Source organism: Engraulis encrasicolus, chromosome 24, assembly GCF_034702125.1.
Source record: "Engraulis encrasicolus isolate BLACKSEA-1 chromosome 24, IST_EnEncr_1.0, whole genome shotgun sequence".
Lineage (NCBI taxonomy): Eukaryota > Metazoa > Chordata > Actinopteri > Clupeiformes > Engraulidae > Engraulis > Engraulis encrasicolus.
The window spans coordinates 34,543,151-34,560,650 of NC_085880.1; the positions used below are offsets into that span (position 1 = coordinate 34,543,151).

The 17,500-nt window shown below is 43.3% G+C and overlaps 1 protein-coding gene across 3 annotated transcripts in view; it reads right to left on the reverse strand.

Annotated features, from left to right (window-relative positions):
• Window positions 1-17,500, reverse strand: part of pde10a (phosphodiesterase 10A) — a 206,434-nt gene that overhangs the window by 57,325 nt on the left and 131,609 nt on the right. For all 3 annotated transcript variants that reach the window (XM_063191522.1, XM_063191519.1, XM_063191521.1), the window contains exon 5: window positions 1,379-1,428. In XM_063191522.1, coding sequence (XP_063047592.1) covers window positions 1,379-1,428 — 50 coding nt within the window. The remainder of the gene's footprint in view (window positions 1-1,378; window positions 1,429-17,500) is intronic.

Sequence of the window (17,500 nt, forward strand, 5' to 3'; positions counted from 1 at the left end):
CTCTCTCTCTCTCTCTCTCTCTCTCTCTCTCTCTCTCGCTTTCACTCACACGCATGCAAAAGCACAATCATCCTCTATGAAGTAATATGACCAACCACTGCCCAATTCACCAAGCTTGTACTAGTATGGCACGAGAAGTCTGATTGACTGCACTACACACACTCATTCACTCTCCCTCTCTGTCTCTAAGTCTCCCTCTTTCTTCCCTCACTCTCACGCTGTGTGTTTCTCTTTAGCCACCTATCTCACCCTGCTTCCTCTCTTTATCTTTCTTTCTATGTTACTTTACTTTACTTTACTTACTTTATTTGTTCAGGACATTGCACATTAATGAACATATACATACATGTACATATATGTAAACATGCCAGATTGTAGCCCAAGGGCTAATTTCCATCTGGTGTCCAATAGGCAGGCTAGATGTTTACAAGCAATAGACTTTAAGATAAAACAGACTGTTAGTGACAAAAGAAATAAAACCCACTACAGAAGCAAAAGGCATGCATGTAAATAAAAGGAAAAGAGAAAAGAAAAAGGTCCCAAAAAATAGGGCCATGTGTTATGTGAGTGTGTGTGTGCTATGTTCCTCTCTGTCTCTCCCTTTCATCTTTCTCATCCTGTAGTCTGCCTGTATGCCTGTTGGTCTGTATGTCTGTCCATCTGCCCATCTGTCGCTCAACTTCCCTCTCCCTAGTGTGTGTCACGAAAGCCAAGGCCAGCTGTTTCTGACCCTAAACTACATCACTGTGTGCACTTATGGTGGTCATCAACATCAATCTGCAACAAGGGACAAATATTGTGCTTTTTTACCACCCGTCCTTGACAATGAAAGTTACATAAAAGGTCTTGCTGTAAAATATGGGGACCCTGCATCCTTACCCCTGCCTATATCCCTATCCATGGCCAAAGTGCCCTTGAGCAAGGCACCTAACCCCACATCGCTCCAGGGACTGTAACCAATACCCTGCAAATAACTGTACGTCACTTTGGATAAAAGCATCAGCTAAGTGTAAGTGTAATGTAAGTGTTATGTAATTTATCGAATGTTGTCCAGCACTCGACAACAAAAGGCCTGGGCATTTTTGCTTTTTTTGGGCCTCGCTATACAATAACTATGGTGGGCTTAGTCCACATGTACACATTAATGTACATAGTAAGGATGCACCAATAGGACGCTCCATATAAACATCAGCTCCTGAGGACTGCCATACCACCAGAAAAATGCCCTGTATGCCAGATAACCAGTCCAGCCCTGAGCACTTGGGATATGTTAGGTGAATGTGCTCTCAACTGTATGGTCAGATTGAAAACGGTAAGGGTGGCAAGCATGTGCAATTGCATTATGGGAGAGGAAGAAGTGGTGGTGGTGGTAACTTACATTGTTGCATTCTCCCAGGAAGTAAAGTGCAAACCCATCTGCTTTTGTGGCTGTGAAAACACAAAACACAACACAGTCACAGTTAGAGAACAGGATTAAGATGATCGTTGTTAATAACATTCAAATTCGGCCAAGTGCCCTGAGGAGTCACCAAGAGGTTCACATTCAGCGTAGCATCTCTGGAAATAAGCTCAGTTTCCACCTTCTCTTCAGTTAAATTCTAGCATATATAATTCAATCGAATGGGACCAGCTAGCAGCTGGAGAATGGCTTGAAGAGCAGGTAAAATTATTTGCTGAAAACATTCAAGTATCATCATAACATTGTTATGACAATGCAGAGTCTAAATTAATCCTTTAAGACCTGGTCACTACCATGTTGGTAAAATTAACTCAAGAGGAGGTGCGCGCGTGCGTGCGCGCGCGCGTGTGTGCATATCCAAAGGGCAGTGCCAGTGTTGCAATGTAACTTTGAAATCCCCATTTGAAGTTGTGACCTGTTGTGCAAGTTCCATTTGTAATGTAAAAAATGCATTTATTTACTAATGTAGGCAGTTTTCCTATAGCCTCTACAGCTCATACAAATGCAAAAAATGGAAAATGTTTAGACTCGACATGCCATTGCAAGTCATTGCAAGCTAAAACTGTCAAGTCCGAGTCAGTCTCAAGGCATTGCTAATATAAGTTATGTCTCAAGTCATCTATTTGTGACTCAACTCTGACTCGAGTACAAGTCACAAGTCCACATCTCTGTTAAATATTCTAGAATATGCTTGAAAACTAAACCCCAAGATATAAGCAGATCTTACCAACGTTTCACCTTATCTCTTACAGTAGCAGTAGCACTATAGCTGTAATACTATCAGTAGAAGGAGGAGTCTTCTTTGTGGCCGTAATTCACTGAATAGAATACCGATTTTTGTATCTTGGTTATTAGGTAAGGTCGTTTGGGGTCATGTGAGGCTCAGGGATACTGATCAGATAGGTACACTGTTCTGGATATGCTTTCTCGAGGACATGTCTACGTGTCCAGTTATCAGCATTGTGGGAAAGCAAAAACCTGTTAGTCACCAGGTACCAGACACACACACACACTGTTGTTGGACAGGTGGGGCTTCATGTCCTCATTTCACCCCTTCTGATTAAACATTGCATTGATTCCTTGTTTCAATGAGTGCTAGTGATCTCAGCTCACTCAGCTAGCCTTGGTTTTACACATAGCTTTGTTTTTTCCAATTTTCAAAACCTAACCTGCCCACCATCCACAGATTACCTGTTAGGTCTTTAGAAGATGCCTCAGCTATTAGTATCGTCTTCAGCCGCAACTGGTCCGAATTTATTTAAAATGCTATTTCTCGTCAGGTCAGCCGCCCCACCCATGGTTAAAGGGATAGTTTTAAAACTGGGATTGTAGGGGGAGATTTACAGTATGAAACTATTGACATGTAAACAAGAGGCCAAATCCAATGCATTTTCAAAAATATCCATATCTTAGAAATGACTGGTGGCCTCTGGAATTTCCATTTCCGTACTTCCCAGTGAGAGGGACGTGGTACAGAACTTTTGATAGCGAGTCTGAGGTGAAATGAGCCCTATAACTGGGACCCACAATTCCAAGTGGTGGTTTGGGGACTTGACACCAATATTCTAACTACCGTATGCAGGCTACAGATGGACTCTTCTGCACGTTCCATGCAATGGTATGCATTGAAAGTGCTTTGTGAATACTGTGATATAGGCTACCCTTCTTGCTGTAGTGAAGTGAAGGTTTGCTTATCTATTATGCCCAATACCATTGCTGTACTTTTCTGTTGGGTTTGGGTGTAAACTAGCTGTGAAGTGTATAGAAATGGTACCGTAGTCTGTGTTTGTACTGTAGTTATATATTCTGGTATCCTGAACATCTCAATGAAATGGTCCCAAAAAGAAAACTTGTTGCAATTGGGCTCATTCATGACAGTAACAGTTCATTGATGACACAACAACACTGCAGTTTAAGAGGTTGTTTATTTGAACATGAACATGGTTTTTACATCATTCATCATTTCACATCAAATCAATGAGCAATCAAGGCTATATCCCATCATTCAGAGAGGGAAGAGCATGAAGCCACTGAAGGTGCTGTGGTTATTTGGATCGTTATACAGCTTGCTGAATGATGGCATTTTAACATTTATTTGATCGCCTGCCTCAAGCTGCAGAACCAGACCACCAGACAGATAGGTGGGGTTCCCATCCCTCTCACTATCTGAGTGATTCATAAGCTGCTGTCCATTCTTAAAGAGAAAGATATGCATGCCTACTGTGGGATCATCCCTGACAGTGAATCTAAAGTAGTACAGACCCTTGACTGGGGCTGTGAAGAAGCCTGTAGTGCTGTCGTAGGCTTGCCCCACATTGGTGAGGATATTAGTAAATACCAAGTTCATATAACCCAAGGATGAGGACGTCCAGCCATAGGGCAGACCTGCTGAGAATGCCACCTTGGAACTCTGTAATTCAGACTTAGTGGCTGCCAGACTCTCAGAAACTGACCTCAGACCAGCTGACTGCACCTCTCTTTCCTTGCGATTCAAGACTTCACTAGCAGCTAGTTTTGCCCCCATTGACTTAAGCTCATCCTGAGTATATCTCAGTGCCCCGCTCAGCTCCGCCACCATGTCTCTGAGTTCCTGCAGCTCAGCGGAGACGTCCGTCTGGGTGGAGACCTGGGCAGCTCCACACATGGAGAACAGCAACACCAGCAGTGACACGGCAGCCCTCATCTTCAACATCTGTGAAGGAAACATAATGAAGTAATTTCCAACTTCCATACCGTATATGACAGAGCCAAAAGTAGTCAAAGTACAGTGGTAATGGGACACAATACATTATCAATCTCTCTCTCTCCCCCCTCTCTTTCTGTCACACAAACACACACACAAACACACACACACACACACACACACACACACACACACATACACACACACACACACACACATACACACACACACACACACACGGGCGTCTAAGTTGCTTCTTATATGTTGATCTAAGGCAGGGGTCCCCAAACTAAGGCCTGGGGGCCAGATGCGGCCCACCAAGCCCCTTTGACCGGCCCTCCACATCTCCACATTTGAACTGGCCCAAAGAAGCTGTCCTCACATAAAAAATAAGGATAAAATATACTTTTTTAATCAACAGGACTTCCTACAGTTTAATTTTCACTAAACTAGTGTGAATCACCAGAAGTTTCTTGTCTTGATAATTTCTCATCTCATTGTAACAAGCCTACCATTTCTATTGTATCACTCATAAACTGTCAATCACCAAATTTTTCTAACCTTTCCTAGCTATTTTTACATGGTTATTAGAAATTAAAAGGTGAAGTATTCACTTCTTTTGCAAATCACTTGTAATGATAAACTATAACTTGGCTATAACAGGCATAATAAATTAATACTTAAATGCTGGTAACCGGGTGATAAGCAAAATAACGGCCTTCGAGGTGTTCCGATATCAAGGGAAAATGGACTTGGCGAAGCGAACAGCCCTTTGGCTGCGCCTTCGGCCGGTTAGAACGCTCTGCCTTGTCCATTATTTCCCTTGATATCGGGACACCTTGTCAGCTGTTATTCCATACACAACAGAAAAAAAGCAGTTGTGATAAGTTGTGATAAGTTCACATATGTCATATAGTTAATGAACCATTTTCCGTTTAAATGTAAGTGACAATTTACTTGGAAAGAAGTTTCAGATGTACCGTAGCACTGGTCTTACCTTGAGGGTCACCTCTATTCTCGCAGGAGCAGTGGAAGGTAGTTGCTAGGCAGAAGGCAGAAGGAGCTGTGGTGGTCGAGCATGTGACTGTGATTCTGTGGACGCACTTTATACCTTAAGAATGACACTAAAATAGGCCTTTTGGGGGGGATGTAGAGTTCAGAGACAATGTCTTTGATATGCTTTTTTGCAGGACACATGTGTTTTCAGTTATCAGTGTTGTGGGAAAACAAAAACCTGTTACCCCTCAGGTAGGGCAGAGGTGGCGACTTCATGCCTTTACTGGAATACTGTAGCCTTGTGAGTCCTTCACTGAACGATAGTGAGGAGCCAGACATTGCCAATAAAACAGTTCAGGGATATTTTACATGTGCATGATTCACACACACAGTCTGTGTGTGTGTGTGTGTGTGTGTGTGTGTGTGTGTGTGTGTGTGTGTGTGTGTGTGTGTGTGTGTGTGTGTGTGTATGTGTGTGTGTGTGTGTGTGTGTGTGTGTGTGTGTGTGTGTGTGTGTGTGCATGAGAGAGAGAGGATTATAGCCAGAGTCCCATGCCCTAGTGGATAAGACACAATGTGGACACGCGGGCACGCACACGTACACGCACACACACACAGAAAAGTGAGGAGTCCAGGTAGTATGCACAGTATATGATTATATCAATGAGACAGTTGAAAACACATAGTATGTCAATATTATTACTTAAAGGTACACTGTGCTAGCCTGGTGAACCAGCGCCACCCGCTGGACGGCAAAATGTTTTGTCTACGGGTGGGTCTGGCCTCGCATAATGATTCAATGAAGCCAGAATGCCATGAATCTGGCAAACCAATTACAACGCAAAGATGTGTTTTGAATCAAAGCGGGCAGGGTTTTGAGGGAAGGTTGTTCTCATCAACAGTCTTCGGATGTATTATGCATCGAGGCCAGACTAAATTAGACATCCACATTTAGTCTGGATTATCAGGCTAACACTGTGCAAGAAATGGTCAAAAAGGTAATGCAACTATGCTGCTCATTGAAACTGGGTTGCCTATGGCCAAAATTGATCTTTTCATGAAAGTTTACTAAATAATAAACTAATATCAAAGAAGGTGGATCTAACAAGAAGCATCATTTTGTTTCTTTTCCGGTATCCACTTTATGTCGGGTGAACGCCCCTATAGGAGACCTTCGGTTAAGGAGACCTTCGGAGTCATGAGGTTGAGAATCAATGAAGTCCCCGTAGCGCTGTAGATGGCAGTAGCGCAAGTCTTGCGCAAACACCTCAAAAAGAGAAGAAGAACAATGCCCCCTTAGGAGACCCAACTTGAGCGCACTCTTTTGCATTGAGTGGGCGTGTTTTGCGTTATCTTAGTTTGATTCAGTATTTTTGCTAATATTTTCTAATATGGCCCAAGTACAGTCATTTATGCAGCTAAAAATTCAAAATGGCGGACCATGGAGAAGATCCCCCTTTTCATGTATGAAAAGTGTAATTTTTTCAGTCATAATGAATACTTAGAATTTGATGGTGGTGGTAAGTATTCATGAAAAATATAACATTAGTGACTGTGTATCATGAATTCTGGAAACAAACAACTAAAAATCCGTCAGAAACAGTCAGATTGGCTCAGCATGATTGACAAGTGGATGGACAGTGAATCACAGGAAACCCCAACGTAGTGCATAGTTCTTACTGTAATACTCTCTGCTACATTGCATTGCACTTGTCAAGTCATGGGTGAGCGGTTAGGGCGTCAGACTTGCATCCCAGAGGTTGCCGGTTCGACTCCCGACCCGCCAGGTTGGTGGGGGGAGTAATCAACCAGTGCTCTCCCCCTTCCTCCTCCATGACTGAGGTACCCTGAGCATGGTACCGTCCCACCGCACTGCTCCACATGGGGCGCCACTGAGGGCTGCCCCCTTGCACGGGTGAGGCATAAATGCAATTTCGTTGTGTGCAGTGTGCAGTGTTTACTTGTGTGCTGTGGAGTGCTGTGTCACAATGACAATGGGAGTTGGAGTTTCAACTGTACAGTACAGTGTACATCAGTACAGAGATGGCTGTGTACGGATGCAGCCATTTTGCATGCTGCAGGATGTAAAGCCCAATAGTCAGAGGCAGTGTTGCAATGTGGAATCTAATTTCAAACTCCTCATTTTTGAGTTTGACTGTAGTGTGGAGACATTCGGTGTTGACTATGAACATGTAAGATTCCCCCATATGGGCCCTGACAAAGGGGCACTGAATTCACAGCGCCGGTGGCTCACGGGCATGGTATTAACATTTGTTTGCGTTTCTTTTCCTTATTTCAACGCCTTTGTTTTACTACTCTGAGTTTTCTGTTGACTTCAAAGATAAACATTGCATATCTGACATCTGGATCTCAAAAGCACTGTGTGACAGAGGGCCCCCTTCGGGGGAACCGCCCAAAAACCTCCGGTCACCTGTATGCATTGCGCACCTCCCGGCGTTAAAAGCGCGCACCCCCCGGTGTGCGTTCCCAGCGCATCTCGGCCAGCGGCCATTTGTCCCTGCATGCGCGCACCTCCCGTGCCCACGCAGAGACTGAAATTCCCGCCAGATCTAATATGCGTGGTTTAAATGCTTACTATGATGTGTTTGAAATTCTATGCATGTGTTTGGTATCAATCTGATGGAAATACTTCGGGTGGTGAACAGGTCTTGGTTTTGAAACTGTTATTAGTGAATTTATTAAAGATTTAGAATCATAGGATTTGGATACGGTGTTGGTTACAACCCAACCCCGCGCCATTGTGCTAAGCCCAGCCCAGGTAAATGCCGGCACGTCATTGGTCCCTGGCTGGGGTCGTCCCACGAGATACCTAGGTATTAAACTTTGGTGTAATGATCAAATCTTTGAGTTTAAACCCCGCTAAAGGGCTCCCGTGGACCTAGTGTCCATGTAACCATTTCCTCTTAATTAGGTAGCATTGACTTTTTCAACATTGTACTTTGTCATAGAATTAGAGTTGTCCTGTAATAAAACTTTCATTGATCTATATTTTGCTGTAGATCCCGTTTATTCCTTCATAAGGTTATTGTACTGTCGAAACGTAGCAGCTCCAAGGACATTTCTCCATGTGGAGTGGGACGCTATACTTCGGGTCAGCCCGAGTGTCAATGGTGTCTACTTAGAATAAAAATATGTTATCGTAAACTGGAACTTAAGCGGGGTGATCAGACCTTTTGGGTGTAGCTCTCGACATACACCTCTCGCTTCCTATTGCAGTCGAATAGAAGTAAAGTGTATGGGGCTTAGGATCTCATAAGTATGGTACCTTCCAGCAACTTTAACCTCTGATTTATTCTAGACGTCTCTCATATGGGATGGACATGCACAAAGAAATTAGTCGGCCGCGTGCAAATCAGTTCTACAAGTAAATGGATATAAAACCCTTGACAGCTGGACTCAGACTTAACCGATATTGTTGGAATATTCATAATAAGAACAGTTTATATTAATTGAGTGCAATCACACAATTATCCTGGGACTAGGGAGATCTACGACTGAGATCCCATCATAATACGGAAACTTGGTAAATTAGGATGCAAAATGAAATGTTTTCTACAGTCCGGAGCTTAAGGAGCAGAGCACGAGACTAGGATTCCGGTGTTGGGCCTATCTCTGGGTTTTCAACACAGTTAGCTATCCTAAAGTATACTTGTCTATTTGTAAGAAGCCAAGGCTTACATGTGAGCCGAGCTCAAACACATAGTACAGTATGTAGCCATGGCTGCGGTGCCTACAGTAATACACAGTTGAGACTGATATACTTATTTTTATGCATCTCATTTTTGGTTCTAAAAGCATTAAGTTTCCACTGCTCTCACTTGTGCAATTTGCATGACACCTTTCTCGATTGATCTTTCCGATTCGATTCCTGACACTGCCATGTGGGAAGGGGAGTGATTACCTGGTGCAATGGTTTTCAAAGTGGGGGCTGAAGGGCTCGCAGCAGGTTGGCAGGAAAAGTACAGCGAACTAAAATAAATAGTTGAATAAATTGACTTGAATTGAATAAAGCAAAATAAGCGTAACAGTATTGCCATTAGTCAAGAACTACATTATTATAATTTATTGCATCTCATAACATTACTAATACTATCGTTATTATTTTATATATCCCAGAATGGCACTGCCTCACAGACCTAGAGTATGGTTATGTAAGGGTTGCACAGGAAAATAGTATGGCACAACTCGTGTACTGGAAGGAGGCCCTTGGCTGGAATATACTGGTATAATAGGGAGTTGCCATGGTTAAGTTTGGGAACCCCTGACATAGGGTATATCCATAATTCTCCATGACCAAGGTACCCTGAGCATGGTAATGTCCCGCCGCACTGCCCCCTTTGGATGCTAGCTGGGCTGTAACCTTGCATGGCTGTAACTTTGCATGCAATTTTGTTTTGTGCTATTTGTGCTGTGGTGTGCTGGACTTTCACAGGGTTAAGGGACTGATGTTTCTGGGATGTATACTGTAGGTTATTATTATTATTATTATTATTATTAATAATAATAATAATAATAATAATGATAATAATAATAATAATAATAATAATAATAATAATAATAATAATAATAACATCAAAAACAAAATCATGATGCAACAAGACTGCAGTCAAAGATGGGATTTATTTGTTCATGAAAATGATTTACAGACATTGTCCATCATTTCACATAACACAATGATCATGTTCTACCGTTCACATTGGGAAGAGCAGGAAGCCACTGAAGGTGGTCTGCTTCATTGCATCGTTATACAGCGAGGAGTGTGGTGGCATCCTACACCGAATTTCATCCCCCACCTCTAGCAGCAAAGTCAGACCACCAGACATATGGTTGTCACGTCCCTCAGTGGAAAACTCTAGCCTCTCCAAGATCCTTGATTCATTCTTATAAATCATGAAATTCATCTCGCGGGAATCCCTTGCCTTTAGGACAGTGAATCTAAAGACGTAGACTCCTCTTACTGGAGCTGTGAAATAGCCTGTTGTGCTGTCGTAGGCATTGCCAACATTAGTGATGACGTCTGGAAAAACCAATTCACCCCAAGATGGGGGAATAGATTCCGTAATTCCATAAGGTAGACTTACTGAGAATGCAACCTTGGCTGCCTCTGGCATTTTCTCCAGATTCTGTAAATCAGACTTAGTGGCTGCCAGTCTCTCAGCAACTGACCTCAGATCAGCTGACTGCGCCTTCATTTCCTTCTTCAGATGTAAGACTTCAGCTTCACTAGCTGCAAGCCTGGCCCCCATTAGCTTAAGATCATCCTGAGTGGTTCTCAGTGCCTCCCTCAGTTCCTGCAGCTCAGTGGAGACGTCCGTCTGGGTGGACACCTGGACAGCTCCACACATGGAGAACAGCAACACCAGCAGTGACACGGCAGCCCTCATCTTCAACATCTGTGAAGGAAACATAATGAAGTAATTTCCAACTTCCATACCGTATATGACAGACAGAAATGTTAATAAAAGTCAATAATAAATAATAGTTAATAAAAGTGGCATGCACACAATAGATAAAAGAAAGGATGTAGCCTCTGAACTGTATCTGGATTCAAAATGTTTCGAACCTTATATATGTACTACAATATTGCATTATATTTACTACAAATATTGTGATGACGTTTTTTTGCACAGCCCTAACACACACGCATGCACACAGTGCCATACACACACGCACACGCACACGCACACTCTCACACACACCATAATGCTGTATGTCCAAGTGCAAAAAAATAAAGTTCTAATACAACCTACTACATGAGAAGCAATCAAACAAATTTAAACTAAAGTGACAATTTGCTAGCAGGGGTCTTACCTTGAGGGTCACCTTGATTCTCGCAGGAGGAGTGGAAGGTAGATGCTGGGCACAAGGCAGAAGGAGCTGTGGTGGGCGAGCCTGTGACTGTGATTCTGTGGACGCACTCTTTTATACCATACGAATGACATTAAAATAGGCCTTTGGGGGGGGGGTTGGAGTTCAGATTGCAGGATTGCAGGACACGTGTGCGTATTCAGTTATCAGTGTTGTGGGAAAGCAAAAACCTGTTACCCCTCAGGTAGGGCGGAGGTGGCAACTTCATGCCTTTACTGGAATACTGTGGCCTTGTGAGTCCTTCACTGAACGATAGTGAGGAGCCAACCATTGGCAACTAAACTGGACAACAGTTCAGGGAATTTTACATGTGCATGATATACACTGTGTGTGTGTGTGTGTGTGTGTGTGTGTGTGTGTGTGTGTGTGTGTGTGTGTGTGTGTGTGTGTGTGTGTGTGTGTGTGTGTGTGTGTGTGTGTGTGTGTGTGTGTCTGTGGGCGTGTTTGTGTGTACGTGTGTGTGTGTGTGTGTGTGTGTGTTTGTTTGTGTGTATGTATGTGGATTACAGACAGAGCCCCATGCCCTACTGGATAAAGACACATGTGGGCGCGCACACACACACACACACACACACACACACACACACACACGGACGCACGCGCACACGCACATGTCACGTGGGCCTACAGCCCAAAATACATAGTAGGTTAATATTATCACATAGCCTCTTTGGGCAGATGGGGCTCTACGACTACAAATTACATAACAGGATTGCTATAACATTACAGAGAGTCTTAATGAACAGGAAAAGACTTGGTCATTACAATGTTGGGGTCTGTAAAGTTATAATGTAGGCTCTGCGTAAAGGGGTCAATCAAGCAAAAGGTTATGCTCAGCCAATCAGAACACTCCTTTTGCTTGACAAGTGAATGGCACAGGCCAATCCCAGGCAACCCCGATTCAGCACACGGTTCTTCATACTCTCAGTTACATTGCATTACACTTTGCTCTGACTTTTTACATTGTCAACGATTTCACATCAAGACTGCCTAGCTAAATGACTAATGAGTGACCATTTTTCTACTGTTCAGAGAGGGAATAGTGCTTTAGGAATAGGCCTACTTTGATTTACCTCTCTTGATGGCAAATGCCATTGCTGTACTTTTATTGTAGGTTGGGGTGTAAATTGGCTGTAAAGTGGACAAACGTAGAGGTAATAAATTGTTAAACCATACCATTAATTTGTGGTCTTTATAAAGTAGTTGTGTATGCTGGGATCCTGAACAAAATGTCTGTGGTCCCAAAATGAAAACTTGTTGCGATTTTGTTAATTCATGACAGTAACAGTTCATTGATGACACAACAACACTACAATCAAAGATGTTTTATTTGATCATGAAAATGGTTTTACATCATTCATCATCTCACATCAAACATCCTACATAACCAATGATGAGCAAACAAGATAACTTTCCATCATTCAGAGAGAGGGAAGAGCAGGAAGCCACTGAAGGTGCTGTGGTTAAATGGATCGTTATACAGCCTGCTTCCTGGTGGCATCATGCTATCAATGCGATCCCCAACCTCTAGCAGCAGAGTCAGACCACCAGACATATAAGTAGGTTTCCCATCACTTCCCTCTGCTTCCCGCAGCATAATACGCTGATTATTCTTATACACCATGATATACATAGACCCTGACGACAGATCATCTCTGACGTCGAATCTGAAGTAGTAGACCCCCCTGACTGGAGCTGTGAAGACCCCTGTCTTACTGTCATAGGCATTGCCGACATTGGTGATAACTTTGCTAAAAACCAAGTCTAAGAAGTAGCCTTGCTGTGGAGAATGTGTGTATCCATAGGGAAGACCGGCTGAGAAGGCCACCTTCACGTCAGCCTTAAGGGCTCTGCATACTTCACGTGCGCACTTTGTCGCGAGTGGCGCGAGAACCATTAATGACGTCATCACTTGCGACAGACTATTCATACTTCAAAAGCGCATTGCTCGCATTGTCGGAAGTGCCCTCTGCTGTTCATGAGAGAAACGGCAGTATTTTTCGCAACTCGCAGCGTGAGTTCTACTGATGTATAAAATAGAAAGCCAAACACGGCTGCTGTAGGGCTACTGAACGTCTGACTTGTGACTTACCACATTGAAACATATATTTTTTTGTTGTAGCCTACATTGCCAGATCATTCCAAGACCATGTGAGAGCATTGTTCTGGCGGCAGAATTTATAAATAGATCGCCGAACACAGCGTGCTTCTGAACAAAGTAAACAATTGTTTCACTGAACAACATTTAAGAGAGAAGATAAAATAACTCTCTATGACATTTTATTATCCTCAAAATGATGCAGGATCCATTCTGTAGTAGCCTACAGTAGTTGTAGCCTCTCTTCGCAACTCCTGCTTTGTCTGCCTACCTGCATGGTCGCTGGTGGCGCACGACAAGTTAGAAAAATCCTCGTGTGCACGACGTGGCGACACGCGCCGAATTTTGAGCTTACGACGGGGGGCGTGTCGAAATTTTAGGTCACGTGACGGCGCGCGCCATCGTCGTGAGTGAAGTATGAAGGAGACTAGCGCCACTCACGACTAGTATGAATCCCTCTTTAGAGGTTGCTACTTTAGCTGACTGCGCCTTCATTTCCTTCTTCAGATGTAAGACTTCAGCTTCACTAGCAGCAAGTCTGGCCCCCATTAGCTTAAGATCATCCTGAGTGGATCTCAGCGCCTCCCTCAGTTCCTGCAGCTCAGCAGAGACAACGTCCGTCTGGGTGGAGACCTGGGCAGCTCCACACATGGAGAACAGCAACACCAGCAGTGACACGGCAGCCGTCATCTTTAAAGACGCTATGAAGGAGTTAAAACACGTTTTATGAGTTCTACATACGACACGGGCAATAGACATTACTGATCAGAAACCAAAAAAGAGGGCATATTCATAAAGTATGACTTTGCTAATGGCTGCAATGCATAATCTAAAACTGGTGAGTACTTCTTTAACCTGTTAAGACACAGCATTAAAAACTTATTGTTACCAGAATGGTAATGAGCAGTTCATAGTGCATTAGCAAAGTTCCTGTGTTATGTTTTAGTATAGTACTATGATATTATTTCAATTACTATTACACTGGTGGAACTGCATTAAGGGGCTACTAATCAATAACATTATAATAAATAACACGCCATACAATTAATTATGAATTGTATTTGATTGTAAAACCTTCAGATGAAACATTGACATTACCTTTACGTTGTCTTCCGCAGTAGTGTTGTCTCTGGCCCGAGAAGAATAGTAGAAGGCAACTGACTCCATGAACACTCTCTTTTTATACCTAACGAATTACATAATGCCTTTTGGAGTGACGTGGAATCCAGGCATGCTGATCAGACATACAGTCTATGCAGACAGCTATCAGTATTGTGGGAAAGCACAAATCTGTTACGCCACAGATAGGGGCTTCATGTCCTCATTGGACTCCATAATAACACACAGACACAGACACACACACACACACATATACGCAAACGTACACGCACACGCAAACGCAAACACCTTAGCGCAGAGCCTATGTTATAACCTTACTGTCACCAAAATTGTAAGGGCTTTGTCTTAATCTGTTATTTAAGGCTTTCTGTAATGTCATAGCAATGTTGTTATAGTGTAGTTAAGTATTTTCAGCAAGTAGTGAATAGGCCCACTGGTGACCCCATTTGCACTAAGAGGCTACTACTACCAGGGCCAGATTAAGATGACCCGGGGCCCCAAGGCTACAGGTTGCTGTGGGGCCCACGCCGGAAGGCAAATTTCGAGATAAATTTACATAGACGGTGTCATAATTTCGAGATGGAAGTTAAAGGTGACATTTTTACCAACTGTAGTCAACACACAAGATGAAACGTTCAATATTGCATCTTGACACAATTCTGCAATTTTTTGACTGTTGGCCAATCAGGGGCCCCCTGGCAGGTGGGGGCCCCTAGGCTGCAGCCATATCTAGCCTGTGCATTAATCCGGCTCTGACTACTACTACAGAGGGGGATTCGATGAGGACTAGTGAGGGGGCTATATGTGCTCATGTGCAGTCTGCAGCTGCCGACTGAGAAGGCTAGTCATCAACACTAAAATGGTAGTCACCTAGTAAAAAAAAGACAAATAGAATAGAACAGGAGTTCCCGACCATTTCCAATTTGGGGCCCACCTCTGACCCAAGAAACAATAAAACTCAAATAAATAGTCAACTGCAACACACATTCAAATATTATTTTGATTTTTAGAAAATTATTTCAAGGCCCACTTGGAATACCTTGAGGGTCCAGCACTGTAATAGAAATTATAAGACACACAAACATGCACACACACATGCATGTACATGGCCACTGGCAGCTGGTTTGAAAGGGCCATCCATCCAAAACATGTATGTAATGAGGACCCAATTCTGCACCCCTACTCCTCCCCTGTCGGTTTCTTTGCACACACGCTGACCCGGACGCTGAACTCTATATCCATTCTCCCATCACTGACAGCACCCTCACCCACCAGCCAATCAGGAGGCTAGAATCCTGACTACCCAGGATATGGCACGTGGGCCTACCCCAGAACTCTGAGTGCTCTCATTGGCTGAGCACAAGAGGGTAACACGGGCCAATACCAGGCAACGGCAACTCAGCACACGGTTCTTAATATTCTCAGCTACATTGATATATTTATATTCATATAAAATGTGTATGAATGTGTGATCTATTATTTTATTGATTTGTGTAATGTGTGCCTCTTGTGGGCCTCGAGCCTGTATATCTCGAAATTTGCCTTCCGGCGTGGGCCCCACAGCAACCTGTAGCCTTGGGGCCCCGGGTCATCTTAATCTGGCCCTGGTAGTAGTAGCCTCTTAGTGCAAATGGGGTCACCAGTGGGCCTATTCACTACTTGCTGAAAATACTTAACTACACTATAACAACATTGCTATGACATTACAGAAAGCCTTAAATTATACTGTATATAGCTTACATGATGCATTGCACTTTGTTCTGCAATATGAGATAAATTTCACACATTATAGCCATCTTTAGACTAGCATGGTAGAAACAGTCAGACGTTCCATCGATCCGTGGCTCCGTGGCTTTTTTGTCTTTACCGAACTTCCGGTGAGGTGGAGATGTGATGAATTGGTGCATTATCGAAGGTGCATTATCAAAGCACATTCATTGCAGTACAATATTACCAATTAGTGGTCAATTCATGGGCATTAGCTGTGGTTGTACCACCTGACGTCTGAGCCCAAAAGACCCTTGTATGTATGTACTGTATGTGTACAGGTATGACCATGTTGACTAAATTATACTTAAAAATCACATGCAGTCAGAGAAGAGATGGTTGTGTAATACTGTATGTATCAAAAAATCCATTTTGACTTTGGGTGTAGTGTAGTGTATATACATTCCCTTTGGACAGTCCAAAGTTAGCTATGCATATCTTGTCCAAAAAAAAAGGGAGTCAAAGGCACTCTTTTTGTAGAAACATATTAAAAAGCCTTTATTGAAACATGGCTAATAAGTTTAAAAACATGGGAGCAGAGACCCACGCGTTTCGGCGCGTTTCAGCTATGCATATATTTGCATATATGGCAAGTTGCTTACAACACACAGCATGTAGCCATGGCCATGATGCAGAGAGAAACACACAGGCAAAACAACTGAAACTGGTTTATAAACGTTCAGTATATGTTTCACAATTTTTGATAATAATAGTTAAAGAATGATGATGCAACAAAATTAGAGTTCAAGATGGGATTTATTTGATCATGAAAATGGTTTGCAACATTCATCATTTCACATCAAAACTGCTACCTAACTGAGAAATGAGTGACCGTGGTGTTTTTTAAAATAATGTTCATAGAGGGAAGAGCAGGAAGCCACTGAAGGTGCTGTGGTTATATGGATCATCATAGAGTGAACTGCTTGGTGGAATTTCACCATGAATTGTATCTCGCGCCTCTAGCATCAGAGTCAGACCACCAGAGAGATAGCGGGTCACGCCATTATCACCATTTTCCTCCCTGATCATGATTCGACTGCCATTCTTAAAAACGTGAATATTCACACTACCTCGATTCATCACGTCGAATCTAAAGACGTACACCCCCTTGACTGGAGCTGTGAAGCGCCCGGTGGTGCTGTCATAGGCATTGCCAACGTTAGCCATGACTCGAGTGTAGACCAAGTCTAACCAAGTCCTGCTGGGAGCTGTTGTGTAATGATTGGGCAGACCTACGAAGAAGGCTACTTTGGGACCCTCTGTCTTCGTGGCAGCAACAGACTCAGTAGCAGCTAGTCTGGCCTCCACTGACTTAAGCTCGTCCTGAGTGTGAGTAAGGGCCCCCCGCAGCTCCACCACCAAGTCTCTGAGTTCCTGCAGCTCAGCAGAGACAACATCCGTCTGGGTAGAGGCCTGCGAAGCTCCAGACATGGAGAACAGCAGCACCAGCAGGGAGATGGCAGCCCTCATCTTCAAAGACACTGTGAAG